Source organism: Diadema setosum, chromosome 22 (genome assembly GCF_964275005.1).
Source record: "Diadema setosum chromosome 22, eeDiaSeto1, whole genome shotgun sequence".
Lineage (NCBI taxonomy): Eukaryota > Metazoa > Echinodermata > Echinoidea > Diadematoida > Diadematidae > Diadema > Diadema setosum.
The window spans coordinates 1,688,670-1,703,300 of NC_092706.1; the positions used below are offsets into that span (position 1 = coordinate 1,688,670).

General features: G+C 37.1%; 1 protein-coding gene across 1 annotated transcript; it reads left to right on the forward strand.

The window, feature by feature from the left end:
• The first annotated feature begins 1,247 nt into the window (after window positions 1-1,247).
• Window positions 1,248-14,317, forward strand: LOC140245504 (serum paraoxonase/arylesterase 2-like). The gene is made up of 9 exons (XM_072325073.1): window positions 1,248-1,321; window positions 4,343-4,413; window positions 4,828-4,883; window positions 6,822-6,990; window positions 7,418-7,553; window positions 8,763-8,960; window positions 11,864-11,945; window positions 13,287-13,403; window positions 14,150-14,317. Exons 1-9 carry the CDS (start codon window positions 1,248-1,250, stop codon window positions 14,315-14,317), a joined length of 1,071 nt encoding a protein of 356 aa, XP_072181174.1.
• The last annotated feature ends 314 nt before the right edge of the window (window positions 14,318-14,631 follow it).

The window sequence follows — 14,631 nt, forward strand, 5'->3', positions numbered from 1 at the left end:
ATTTCATACATGTAGTCTTATCGGGCTTGGGTTCGATGTTATTAGCCAAGTATAGGGGTCATAGAAGAGTAGCGAAAAGGGTGAAAAGAGTAAAGAGAAACAGACAGCAAGGGAGGTTGAGGGCGCTGTTCAACTCCTCTCTCTGACTACCATGGGCTAACATCTCCTTGCTCACACTAGAGGAAAGAATGTCATGCTTTCACTCCATTGCTGGAAGAATAGAACTATAGTGGGGGCGCTCGTTGAGTTTACCTTGGGACTGAAATGTACTAAGTTCAACATGCATGCATGGATCGTATAGAAATCGTCACAATATTATGATAAGCAGCTCAATTCCTACATTGATATAATGTTAAAAGGAGTTGCGAGGTGAATGCACGCAAGCAAAACTGAATTTGAAACCATTGTATCAAATGGTATTTCATACCCAATGGCACGTGTGTGTGTGTGTGTTGTTGTTGTTATTGTCGTTGTTGTTGTTGTTGTTTTTTGCTCTTTCCCTATGTTGTTATCATACATATGGATGTTGTTATCATACAATTTTGTTTGCATTAAATACCATTCAAATAATTATCATAACAGCTGAAGATCAATTTTTTGTTTAATTTCAAACAAGACATTAACAGCATGTCATATAGATTATATTGCGTTTCATCTTGAAAAAGTTTGTGCCCGGTGTAAGCAATTGAAGTCACCTTATTCTTAATGTCTACTCTAAAAATCCTCTCTAATTGATGATTTTTGTTTCCATTTTCCTCCTTAACTCACAAGTCCCACGCAATCACAATTAGTAAAGAAAAACTACAAGGAAAGAAAGGTGAAATAATGAACTTATCAGGGCAGAAATGAGCAAAAACAAAGGTCCCCAGCTCCACTCACCACCCCCTTCCCGTCTCTCCTAAAATCAGTGCTGACATAAAGTAGAGAAAGGAAGAGGGGGAGAGAGAGGGAGAGGGAGAGGGAGAGAGAATGCTGTCTTATCTGAATAGAAAACATAACACTATTTGAATCTTCCAGTGATCCTTTCATCATATGTACAGGTCTGTATTTAGTTAGCACACGTTGAGCAACAGCTAGCTGGGATTTAAGTGTTTATATAGCATTGAAATTTCTTATTACAATGGTGGCGCTACACAGGGGACTCCAAAGTCCAACCTCCCTGATTCAGAGCAAACTGTTAAAGGTGTGAATGGATTGTGAGTGAATTGTCTTCCGAACATTTTGGCTGCTCCCCTGACACCGACAAAATGGCTTTCAGTTTCCGCCAGGTCATTCTCGCCGTCCTGCTAGCGCTGCTAGTTGAGCGACTGGTCAGATTTACGTGAGTTTGACAACTAAGATTATACTTGTATCTTAGCTTATATAGCATGAACCAGTTGGTGGATATGGACGAAGCGAAAGAAGGCCTTTGGGTTTGCATGGGTTGAATATCTTCCGGCTTCGATCGTCTGCGAGTTCACGATTGTGAGAACTATTATTTGCTTTGCTCGCATCTGAATATTGTCCCGTGAGTCTAATACATTTTAAAAATTCGTGATAGACAGTCACGCTGGCGAAATTTTCCATGTTATCTTTTGATATTCTTACTGCTGTAAAATGACAGCCAATTTGCAATGGAAAACGACGTAAGTTGTTGCGTTAGTCATCATGGGTTCTTGACTGAAATATTTTTGGTTATTATACCCCCCCCCCCACATCACTCGTTCAAATTTCAATAGCATGCTCCATGTAGGTCGCAAATTTGTTCAGAAAGTCAATGTTCATTGGTGAGATATATTAACCCGGGTCTAGGGGCTAGGGCAATTACCCCCTGGGCAATTACCCCTGACCCTTCCCCTGGCCTTAATCCTAATCCTGAATCTAATCCTACCCTATCACAGACTCTCAACCCTAAACCTAACCCTAACCCTAATCTTTGCCCTAATACCAGTATTTAGCCGGGGGGGGGGGGGGGGTAATTGCCCTCTGGGGGTAATTGCCCTCTGGGGGTAATTGCCCTCTGGGGGTAATTGCCCTCTGGGGGTAATTGCCCTCTGGGGGTAATTGCCCGGATACGTATTAACCCTATAAAGCCCGGGTGATGGGGGGGGGGGGGGGGTCATTTGCCACTCCTACCCCCTTTACCCGATTTCAACCAATTGGTGATTTTTTTTTATAAAATTGCAAACATTTTGATATATAATTTAGCTATGTCCGATATTGCTGGTTGCCACGGCTACCATGTCCGTCAGATTTTGCATGTTTTTCTGTTCCAATTTTAGTTAACAATATAATGATGGATGAAATGGGGGTTTTCTTGGCTGTAATTTGCTGAAGAACCAAAATGTGATGTAATTGTGGTTATGAATTACCCTGAAATGGTATTTTTATTGTTTATCTTATTTTCATATGACACAGGCATCAACCAATAAATATAATAGAAATGATCAAAAATACAAAATTTTCAAAACACTGGCCTTTTATCTTGTGTCATTTTCACACAAGCTTTGCCTGTAGTATCATTTGTTTATCTTATCAATCTGCAAACTCAAAATTCCAATATTGTGGAAGTATGAAACGTGATACCGATATTCCCAAACAATTCTTCTTACATGTAGGTCTCGTATATTTCTTTATATTGTGATGTTGTGATGTTGACCTTGAGAAATTTCAACCTTAACAAATAGTGAAGGCTGACTTCGTTTTCCTTTGTGGCAAATATATTTTTAATTTTCGTAGTAGCATCGATAGTGTTTAAACATTGTTTTTCCCTAATCTAATTTGTGCTCTCTCCATCTCATCCATCGTAAATAGAAGATCAAATGAGACGTTAAAACGTAGGAGCCACACACGTCTGTGATTAAGCTCTTAAAGGGCTTTTTACACTTGCAAATTTTTGCTTAGTCCCGTACCAACGGTGGGGCTAAGGGGGGGGGGGGGGGGGCTTAGCCCCACCGTTGGTACCAGACTTCCTTAGCCCACTTTCTGTTTACACTTGTTTTTGCGAAAGTGGGCTAGCCCCACCGATAATCCCGTACTATCTGGCCCTGCAAAATAGCAGGGTTAGCACCGCAATTGCAGTGCCAAGCAAGCGAGTGTAAACAGAACGAAAAAATAATCCTGGGCTATTATAAGCGACGGAGACGAAGTCAGACCCCCCACTGACCAATCAGAAACGAGGTAATCAAGTGCTGCCGGTGCGTGCGTGTACTTGTACAGTGTACAGCGTAATCATGAATATTCATGTGGTTTGGAAAGTACGGGGCTAAGAAATATGAGTGTAAAAAGGTCAGTTTTCTCCTTAGCCCAGGATAAGAGCTTAGTACGGGATTTATTGGCGAGTGTAAAAAGCTGAAAAAATTGGTACGGGACTAACGATAGTCCTGGGTCAGAGAAAGTACGGGGTTAAGAAACACAAGTGTAAAAAGGGCTTTACAAAGTCAACACCCTAGATCGCATGGAACGACAGTCATCCCATTATGAGGGAGGTGGAATTCCACCTCCCTGGTTACCCGAATTTGTTTCCCAGTGACAATGAATGAAGTCATCACTGGGAATGTCTTGGATATTTTAGGATAAACTTGCTTAGTTTCGAACGAAAATGACTATTATTATTTAGAGTCAGACGCTTGGTACTGGTATAGAGCCAGTGTGACGTCACAAAGAATCTAATCCTTTCTCCGCCCACCAGCATTCCAGTCGATTAAAAGACAAATCCACCTTCATATACATGTGGATTGAGTGAATGCAGCAATATTAGTAGAACATAACAGTGAAAGTTTGGGGAAAATCTGACAATCCGTTCAAAAGTTATGAATTTTTAAAGTATCTGCACAGTCACTGTGCATGCTGGATGAGAAGACTACTACAGTGTATGATGTCACATGCGTAGAACGATACAGTCTGTATAAGGAAAATATAAAGAGAATTTCACAAAATTCTATTCTTTTTTGGAAAAAAAAGTGTTATTCCTCAACTTGTCACTGACGTATGTTAAGGGTAATATTATTACCCCTGCCTTTTGAAAGAGGCAAGTCAAATGTTCTTTTATTATGCGAGAAAAATGAAAATATGTTGATTTTTCTTTATAAAAATTCTTTACATCGTTGTACGCATACATTACAAGCTGTAGAAGTCTTCTCATCCAGCAGTGACTGAGAAGTCACTTAAAAATTTCATAATTTTTGAAGGGATTGTCCGATTTTCCTCAAACTCTCACTGATGTGTTCTACCAATATTGCTACATTTACTCAATCCACATGTCTAAGGTGGACTTGTCCTTTAAAATCAACGACAACAACAGTGGTATGTTGTTTCATTGCTTTACAGTAATTCAAGTTTACTTTTTATTGATTATCGGCAGAATCCTCCTTGGCTTCTACTCCAGCATCTACACCCACTACCCAGGAACTTGCAGGGGCCTCGCAGGCATTGGTATATACATTATTTTTTAGTCTCTTTCTGGCAAATTCCGTAAAAGTATTCTCTTCAAGTGCAATTCCACACAATGCTCAGATTGGTTTTAATAAAATGGAATAAGATCATGACAAAATGGTGGAAGTTTCACCAGAATCGGAGATTACATGAGAAACTTTAAAACCTTTAAGATTTTACATGTGATATTAGGAACAACCACACGGGCAAATTCAAGTAGGTGGTGATGTAAGCACCTCCCAAGTCTCCCATAGACCAACAAAAGGCTATTCCAAACTTATTATCACTCCATTTTCACTTTTACATGAAATGAAAAAAAAAAAAAAGAATAAGAGAGTTGCGAATCTTCGAACTTTTATGCAATGTTATTGATCCAGTCAATGATTTAATGCTGTCTTTTCTTTCTCTCGACAGTTGATGGCTCTGAAGACATTGTTGTGACATCAACTGGTCTAGCATTCATATCTTCGGTAATTTTATATATATATATATATATATATATATATATATATATATATATATATATATATATATATATACACATATATACCCTTGTATACCACATATACCCTTGTGTGTATACAAGGGTATACATGTACGTATACCCTTGTGTGTATGTTCTGCTTCAGAAACGGATTTTAATCTAACATCACATCGCATCCTGGTCGCTGATGAAGAATGCGATGACTAACCTGTTTGGTGTCTTGTTTCAAAAACATGCGCTTTCCTCGCCAGGATAAAGCGTTTTAATGCCATTTTAGGTTTTAATCTCATATATATATATATACATATATATATACATACATATACATACATATATATATATATATATATATATATATATATATATATATATATATATATACACATATATATATATATATATATATATATATACATATGTGTATATATATATATATATATATATATATATATATACAGTCAAACCTGCCTTAGCGGCCACCTCTCTATAGCGGCCACCTGTCTATAGCGGCCACTGAAACCCCCCCCCCCCCCGAGAGAAAAGCAATGTTAAATACCCTGTGTATAGCGGCCACCTGTCTAACGCGGCCAGCGGCCACAAATTTTGTTTCCCGCGGTAGATTTTAACCTGTCTATAGCGGCCAAAAACCCGATGGAGCCGTAGCCGAGCCGATAATTCAGAGTGTTTTTCTGCTTGTTAGCCGTGCCAGTCATTCCTGGGCAACGTTCAGTGATCGCCACCGTTGCATTCATCACTTATTCAGTCACAATAATGCACTAGTGTTAAGCTTTGCACATGCTACATGTACTGTGCAACAATAATTTCATAAACACCGGCATTGTTCTAAGCATGATACACACATGTGTATACGTACACACATACATGTACCTGTAAGTATATGTGGATGTATACAACGATGATACATGTTACCTGTCTATAGCGGCCACCTGTCTATAACGGTCACTTTTCCCGTATCCCTTGGGTGGCCGCTATAGACAGGTTTGACTGTATATGCACATATATTATATATACATATGTATGTGTGTGTGTGTGTGTGTGTGTTTGTATGTGCGTGTGTGTAAATAAGTCTGTACTATGTTTTCAGATTTCTCTGTGTATATGCTCGTCTTCCCACCTGTCTGTCTTTCTGCCTGTATATATCCACTTTCTCTGTCTCTCTCTCCCTCCCTGCCTTCATTCTCGTTTTTGTAGTACAATATCATTTCCTTTACATTGATGAATGGTATCGGGATTAGTATCGTTTCCTTTACATTATTGATGAATGGTGTCGGGATTATTGTGGTATTGTTTCCTTTGCATTGGTGAATGGTATCGGGATTAGTATCGTTTCCTTTACACTATTGATGAATGGTGTCGGGATTATTGTAGTATCGCTACCTTTGCATTGGTGAATGGTGTCATGATTATTGAAGTGTCGTTTCCTTTGCATGGTGTATGGTATCGGGATTATTGTACTATCGTTTCCTTTACATTGGTGAATGGTATCGGAATTATTGTATTATCGTTTCCTTTACATTGGTGAATGGTATCGGGATCATTGTAATATCGTTTCCTTTGCATTGGTGAATGGTATCGGGATTGTTGCAGTATCGTTTCCTTTGCATTGGTGAATGACATGAATGGTATCGGGATTATTGTAGTATTGTTTCCTTTGCATTGATGAATGATATCGGGATTATTGTAGTATCATTTCCTTTGCATTGATGAATGGTATCGGGATTATTGTAGTATCAATTAATTTGTATTGGTGAATGGTATCGGATTATTGTAGTATCGTTTCCTTTGCATTGTTGAATGATATCGGGAAACGAGGTGATCAGTGCTATTCTTTTTGTGTTTCGCCGACAAAAGCGATACGTGTATTTGTAATGTAATTAAATGTGTAATCTCTCATCACATATAGGGCGCACGACAGCTGCAGGACCCATCTGTGTCAATCGTTGGAAGGATCTTCTTGTTTGACTTTAATCATCCTGATGAAGACCCCAAAGAGGTGACAGTAGAAGGAGGCGGTATCCAAGACAACGGCTGGATTCCTCTCGGAATGGATGTCTGGGAGAGTGGGCCTAAAGGTATCTGACATAACATTTTCATGAAAGAACTAAAATAAACAAGCAATGTATGAGATCTATCTCCAAAGTAAAACGAAACATAGACCTACTTCAGACATGTTCTCTGAATATTTGAGATAATTGTGTCAATTGCAACAAGTAGAATGCTATAACAGCGGACTAAGAAAAGATGTTCTCGGTATGATGACTCTAATTTCGGGCTGTAATCACTACTGTTTATTTCTCTCTTTCATTTTCTATCTGACAAGATGGCTGGATCAGGGAGGTCTCTTTCCACCTCCCTGGCTTAATATCCAATATTCAGCTGGTCTTCCATGGGCTCCAGTTGTGAGTGCAACTGATGGGACGGACCACTTTACCGGGTTTTGCACCCTGTCATCTTCTCTCGCTATCACTAACATTATTTGTGTGTCTTTTTTTTTTCCAGACAAGCCCACCTTCACATTGTATGTTGTGAATCGGAAAAAGGGGCATGTTGGCATTGAAGTGTTTGACTTTATGAGACGAGACAAAAAGCCGATCCTCAAGCACAGACGAAAAATAACGGACCAGAATATTTGGAGGTAAGTTCATTGTCCGGTCGAATGGTTAAGGTCGTAATATGTTAAGTCCTGTCGTCTGATGGTAGGTCCGTTTTCGGTGACATTACTAGTATGTAGTGCACCTCACAAATAAGAATGAAAAGTAAGAATGCAAGTGACGTCATTACCAAGTGACAAATAAAGATTAAAGGTACTGTTTACCTTTGGGAGCAGTGGTGTAAAACATGTTCAAGATATCACTTTTGATGCATATGTGTGGGCCAGTTGTATCACAAAGCATCCTACCATATGAAATTTTTGCAACAAAGCCTAAGATATAAGGAGAAATCACTATTTTTCTCATTAAGCCATAACTGTCATGACTGTAGACGGGTTAGTCTGGAAATATCTTTATTATAACTATTGTTCACATTTTGTATATTTAACAATATTCAACATTGGATATACTGGTTCAAATTTTTATATTGCTGTTTCTATCATTAACTCACATTTTATAACTATTTTGAAGCACTAATGCTGGGAATTTGTTTTATGTATTCTGCAAATGGTAAATTATGTCTTTAAGGCCATGCTTCTTGGCGTCATGACATTCAAAATGGTGGTTACAGTCTGTTCGTTTGTTTTCTCTTGAGTTGTTTGTTTGTACATTTGCTTTTTACTGAGATGCTGCCTGCTTTAAAAATGATATATTTTTTTTTTTATCAAAAGAGATGTGAAGGCCTACCTTTAATTCTCTCTAAAGGAACTTGTTCAGTATTGAATAATAGATTCAGTCGTATTATGGAAAGATATTTTGGGAGGAGCGGCTTGTCGAGACAGTTGATGGCAGCAGTATCTCAAGTTCTCGCAGAACTTGTCAGTTTCGAAGTTGCCTGGAAAGAAAGAAATTGTTTAAAAATATTGCATATAAAGTATTTGAGGTGAATATTTGTTAGCTCCCGAGTGTTTTACGTTAATGATTGTTCTAGACCGTTGTAACATTTCGCCCGTATACAATAAAGATAAAAACTCTGTCACCAACAGCTCATAGTGAAATATCTGCTCTTCACCACTTAAAACATTCAGATCGACACATCTGAAACGGTGTAAAGCCATAAAGCTATTCGTTATTGCTGTATGAATCACTCTCCTGGTATATTTCGATTGCCTTTGCCGACAATGACTGAGTAATGCGCTTGTGAGATGAATATTACTTAAAACATCTTGGTAATTTTAAAAATGTGTCCGCAGGCCAAACGATCTTATTCTTGTGGGCGAGGAACAATTCTACGTCACAAACGACGGATACCTACCTAAACTTGTTGCCAATGTGGAACTGGTCCTAGGCCTGAAAGTCGGTACTGTTGCATATTATGACGCTGGGGAGGCTCGAATCGTGATAACTGGAATTGGAATGGCGAATGGCATTAGTATGTCACCTGATAAGAAGTCAGTATTATTGCGACTCCTTTCTGTATTGTGGCGTGTGCATGAAACAGGTGTGAATATCTGAAATATATATATGTGTGTATGTATATATACATATATATATATACATATATATATATATATATATATATATATATATATATACATATATATATATATATATATATATATATATTTACATTTATATAGTTATATATCACTCTTTTTACATTGGAATGTATATATATATATATATATATATATATATATATATGAATCTATACATATATATATATATATATATATATATATATAAGTAAAACAATATCCAGAAGAACGCCGTCAGAAAATAAATCATAGATCTTGAAGATCTTAAAAACGGAGCATAGCTGTCAAATACTGAAAGGCAAGGTCACACTCTTCATCATATATATGCTGTATATATATATATATATATATATATATATATATACACAGCATACACTCAGCAACAAAAGAAAGTAAACACTTTTTACAGTTAACCTTTTTCATAGAAGATTTTTGATAAAAATCAATGTGTCGTACACCATATCAAAGATTGTTTAATTGGCTATCAACCTGCTAGGTTTATACAAAGGGAAATTTTATGCATGAGTGAATGCATTCGTTTTTGTCCTCCAAGGCAGAAAAGTAAAAAAATTGCAGAATTGGACATATTGAAATTCATTTGGAAATGCCCTCCAAAATAGCAAATGATAACAAAAGACCGATTTAACGCAATGAGAGACATGAATGAAACAGCAGAAATAAGTTTCCGTTCCCCTTTTTTCCCTTTATATTCAAAACAAAAACGTACTGGGGAAACTAAAGGTGGAACAGAAGCATTTTCCATCAATTCAAACTTTAAATGACTTAGGAAGTATAAGCCGTATGAAGGTGATAAAATCGACAGAATTTCTTCATTTTACCTTTTGATTAAGGAATTTACGAATGCACGAGACAAACTCAAGAACCAAATATTATTTCAAATTTTCTTAATTTGGAATAACGTTTCATATTTCTTTTCATTGTTACCCTGATTTTTCTCTTATGTCTTTTGACTGCGGATTTGACGGAAGATTCTTCATTTTCCTCCATTATTTTTTTGTCTTTCTTTATCTTTGGAGGGTTACAGGACATGATTGAGATCAATGGTTGATTTTTGCAAATTAATTTGCATTTCTATTGTGTTGAATTTGTCTTTTTATCTCATTATGATATGGAAGAGCAAATATGCTTGAATAACAAATTGTCCATTTTGCAATTTTCACTTTTCTGCCTTGGAAGAGAAAAACGAATGTGTTCACTCATACGTAAAGATAACATTTTCATTGACCTACTAGGGTGATAGCTAAGTAATATGGTGTATAAAACACCATTTTAAACCAGGATATGAGAAAGATAAACTTGAAACAGTGTTTACTTTCTTTTCTTTCTTTTTTTTTTTGCTGAGGGTAAATATATATATATTTATATATATGTATATATATATATATATATATGTATATATATATATATATATATATATATATATATATATATATATACATATATATATATATTTGTCATTCCCGTTTGGAGCCCGTATTTGACCTTCTCCTTATATTGTCTTAAATTCTCGCAACCACGTTGTGAAGCTTTATGCGAATTATCATGAATATTGACAATTGCTTTCCGGAACGAAGAATGGCATGTTTGTGATTAACTTGTTGTAATTTCATTTTCAAATGTATTGCTGATGCCAAGCCGTACCTACCCCACAGACACATTGGGTATGTGATGTTCCTGTTTATCCTAGTTAGTGTGATCACACCGGGTTTCCTGGGCCCTGTTTCATAAAGCTGTTCGTAAAGTTACGCAAGACTTTACTAAGGACTGGAAAATGAAGTGCCAAAATGCATGCGATTTTTTTTTTCTTACGTTTTTAACAAAGTACGACTGTATGTCAATATTCATCTATATAGGGGGAAAATACACTTTCAACTAAAAGCATGTGTTAACATGTTAGAATGATAATCAATAATTTTATCTACAAATTTCAACTTTAGCTATTGACATTAATGATGATTAGGAAACCACTTGGCTTGCCATATTGAAGTCGTTTGTAAAGTCGTGCCTAACCTTACGAACAGCTGTATGAAACAGGGCCCTAAGCTGAATTGATACCACGTAAAATACTACTGAAGCCTGTGATAATGCTAACAAAAAATTGAAATGTTGGGAATTATTTCTGATTTTTTTTTTTTTTTTTCATGGGGAAATTTGCAGCGCGACTCGCTTATCCCAAACACACATACTGTAAATATTCAGTTCAATTCAATTCATTCATGTTCATTCCTTTTTTCCAACAAAACATAACACAGAATGAATTAGGAATTGTATCATAAGCAAACATTCAACTGTGCAAAGGATAATTGATAGTTAACAAATAAAGATATACATGCATACCGGCAAAATAGAATATGAATAGAGCTTCTCTTTTATTTTTTTCTCCGTCTCCCCCCCCCCTCTCTCACACACACATACAAACACACAAACACATATACAAACACACACACAAACATATATATATATATATATATATATATATATATATATGTAATGATACTTGTAGTCCGCGCGTTGGTACCAGTACAGAAGAGTAAACGTTCCTATGACTACCACTTGTGTATTATTATACAGAGAATAGAGCCATCTTGTTTACTTTCATAATTGTGATTATCGACCCTGAGGAAGACGTACTATGTATTCGTCGAAAATTTGGTGTGAATAAATAGCACTGTTGGACTGAAATGCATTACCACCCTATTTCGTCATATTATATATATATATATATATATATATATATATATATACACTCTCTCTCTGTTTCTACATTGACATTTACATTTCACCTTTCTTTACAGGTTGCTCTACGTTGCTGCCGCCACAGAGAAGAAAATCTACGTCTTCAAAGTGAACGTAGATGGAAGCTTCACACAAGTCCAGGTTTGCTTTCTTCTCCGAATTGTGGTTTACAAAGTAGGAACCTGTTGAAGGAAAAAACAGAACCTCATTCCAGTCATAAGCATACTATATCTTAAAATATCAATACAAGAATTCCCGGGGTCATCCCACAAGACCGACACCCACAAGGACTACCACACATTCGGGAATTCGGGTACACGTCACGAGACCGACACCCACGAGTCATACAGCCCACGAGTCATGCAGCTCACGAGTCATACAACCCATGAGTTCGACACTAGGCAAATAAAGCTCATGAGTTCGACACTAGGTAAAGACAGCCAACGAGTTCGACAGGTACAACACGGTGCTTTATGTGTCGGTCCCGTGGGCCTTGTTAGCTAGGTGTCGAACTAATGGGTTGTATGATTCGTGAGCTGTATAACTCGTGGGCTGTATGACTCTTGAGCTGTATAACTCATGGACTGTATGACTCGTGGGTGTCGGTCTCGTGACGTGTACCCGAATTCCCGAATGTGTGGTAGTCCTTGCTATATGTCTTGGGAAAAACAGTAACGGCCACAAAAACTGAGAATAACCAAAGATGAATCTGTGACTGTGGGATCCCTTATCAATATAAAACATAATGTTACTTTTTTATCCGTGTTCGTTTGTAAGTTTGTTTTGCATGTGTGTTGTGACAAGCTGATGCCCATTCCAAATCATTTCCCAGTTCTTATAGGCCTCTGTTGTTATGAGGTTATATTACTTCAGTTTGGAAAACTGACGTTTCTTTCGATATAGCCATTTAATGGTTCAACTATAATTAATCACTTCGGATTAGCTATTCATCTATTACTGTATAGATGTATATGCACATATATTATGATTATTTTGGAAGGGAGTAGCTGGGTGGTTATTGATGAGATTGTAACAGTTATATGGTTTTTTTCGACACACATTAATTGTATCTATTATATCTATTTGCCTATCATATTATAGTTATCTCATTGTTTGTTTGTTTTTTGTTGATTTGTGCATATACTTTTGTTGCATGTACGTATGATTATATGTGTAGATATCTTGTATGTATACAGGTACCCTGTAATATCCACGAGGGGGTATTTATTTGTTCATTAATAGTTCTATTGATTTCTCTGTAGTTGTTGTTTCTTATATTCATGTAAAATTTCCTTGCGTCCAAGAGCCATATTCCACAAACGACTTTACATTAACCCATCGCGTGCTCTGAGTGCTTATTGGCACAGAAAATCCCATACCATTGTACACACTGTAAAAAAGTCCGAAGCACCGAAAGGCTTAGGCCTAATCGAAACCTGATTGTCATTGATTTTATTCCTTTTTATCATCACTGACGGACAGGGGATCGCACTCACTTCAATACCAGACAACATCGATGTCGACAAGAACGACGGGTCGTTGTGGGTCGGGTGTCATCCTTCCATGTATGCTGTTATCATCCATACTGGCTTTGGGCAGGTATACCGAAATCGAACATCCTCAAATCTACACAGAAGATGGCTTCAAAAACCACTGTATTAGTGCTCCCCGACTCAAGTCTTCAGAGTCAAGTTTCTCGCAGTAGAGTTAACACAATGGCCCGAATTCCTTGTCCATGGTTTAAGCCATGGACAAAGACCGTGGAGCGCCAAGTGTCGCATGGAATATTTCGTTACGAAATCAGTCATTTCTTCGACGAAATTAGTATTTCGTTACAAAATAATCAGTTTCAAGACTAAACCGTCTACAGTTATGATTTATTGAGAAAAATCGTGATATCTACTTTTATTTTAGTCTTTACTGCAAAAATTTCATACAAAGATGTTTTGTGATACAACTAACCTACACATATGCATCAAATGTGATCTCTTGAAAAAAAAAATGTTAAATCACTGCTCCTAAAGGTCCATAGGACCTTTAAATTGCAACCTGATGTATATGGACGTTGCAAAGGCAAAAAGAATTCCCCATAGCCGATTTTCTTGTTGTCATTTGGGTACTGTCAAAGCCGTAATGAGCAATATAATAATCTGAACTACGGCTCGATATGATCTTAATCTTCGCCATAATTATTTCGAACTTATTCTTGGAGCTGGAGATAACAACTAGTGTTATTTCATGCTGAAGCTTGCATACGAGTATCTAACTTGCTTCGATAGTGTCCTTCAGATTCAAACGGCCCTCAATGAAATTTGGGATTTTTTTTTTTTTCACCTGGATCACAGATTCTCAAGATCAACGTGGACAGCGCCTTCAACTATACCATCAGAGAGGTTTTTGCAGACGACACGGGTTTGATTCAAGGAAGCAGCATCGCCTGTCGCCATAGAGACGCAATCATAATTGGAACAGTCAAAGCAAAAGCTGCATACTGCGAGTTACTTACCAGTTAGATAAAAAGAGCATACCATGATGAGTTACGATTTTTCTCTCATTATGCAATCATTATAATCTTCTTTTCCTAATCGTCAACTATCATCTATAGGGCCTTTTAGGTAGGCCTACATCTGCAGTGACCCCACAATTGACTTTAAATAGTACCATGAGCTCTCTAGAACAACAAAGGCAAGACCAAAAAGCAAGTGTTACGACCAAAATCACTCTGAGAATGATCGCACAAAAGAAACAATCAACTGATGTTCAGGCGGTTTATTAACAGTGATATTGTGGGTACAGACTCGTAATCGGTTTTCACATCAGTACAATA

Excerpts from the sequence above, each read along its gene's own strand:
- LOC140245504 (XM_072325073.1), top strand. The coding sequence starts at position 1,248 with ATGGCTTTCAGTTTCCGCCAGGTCATTCTCGCCGTCCTGCTAGCGCTG. Across the intron at positions 4,414-4,827 it reads CAGGGGCCTCGCAGGCATTG|TTGATGGCTCTGAAGACATT; the intron begins GTATATACATTA and ends TTCTCTCGACAG. Across the intron at positions 8,961-11,863 it reads AGTATGTCACCTGATAAGAA|GTTGCTCTACGTTGCTGCCG; the intron begins GTCAGTATTATT and ends CTTTCTTTACAG.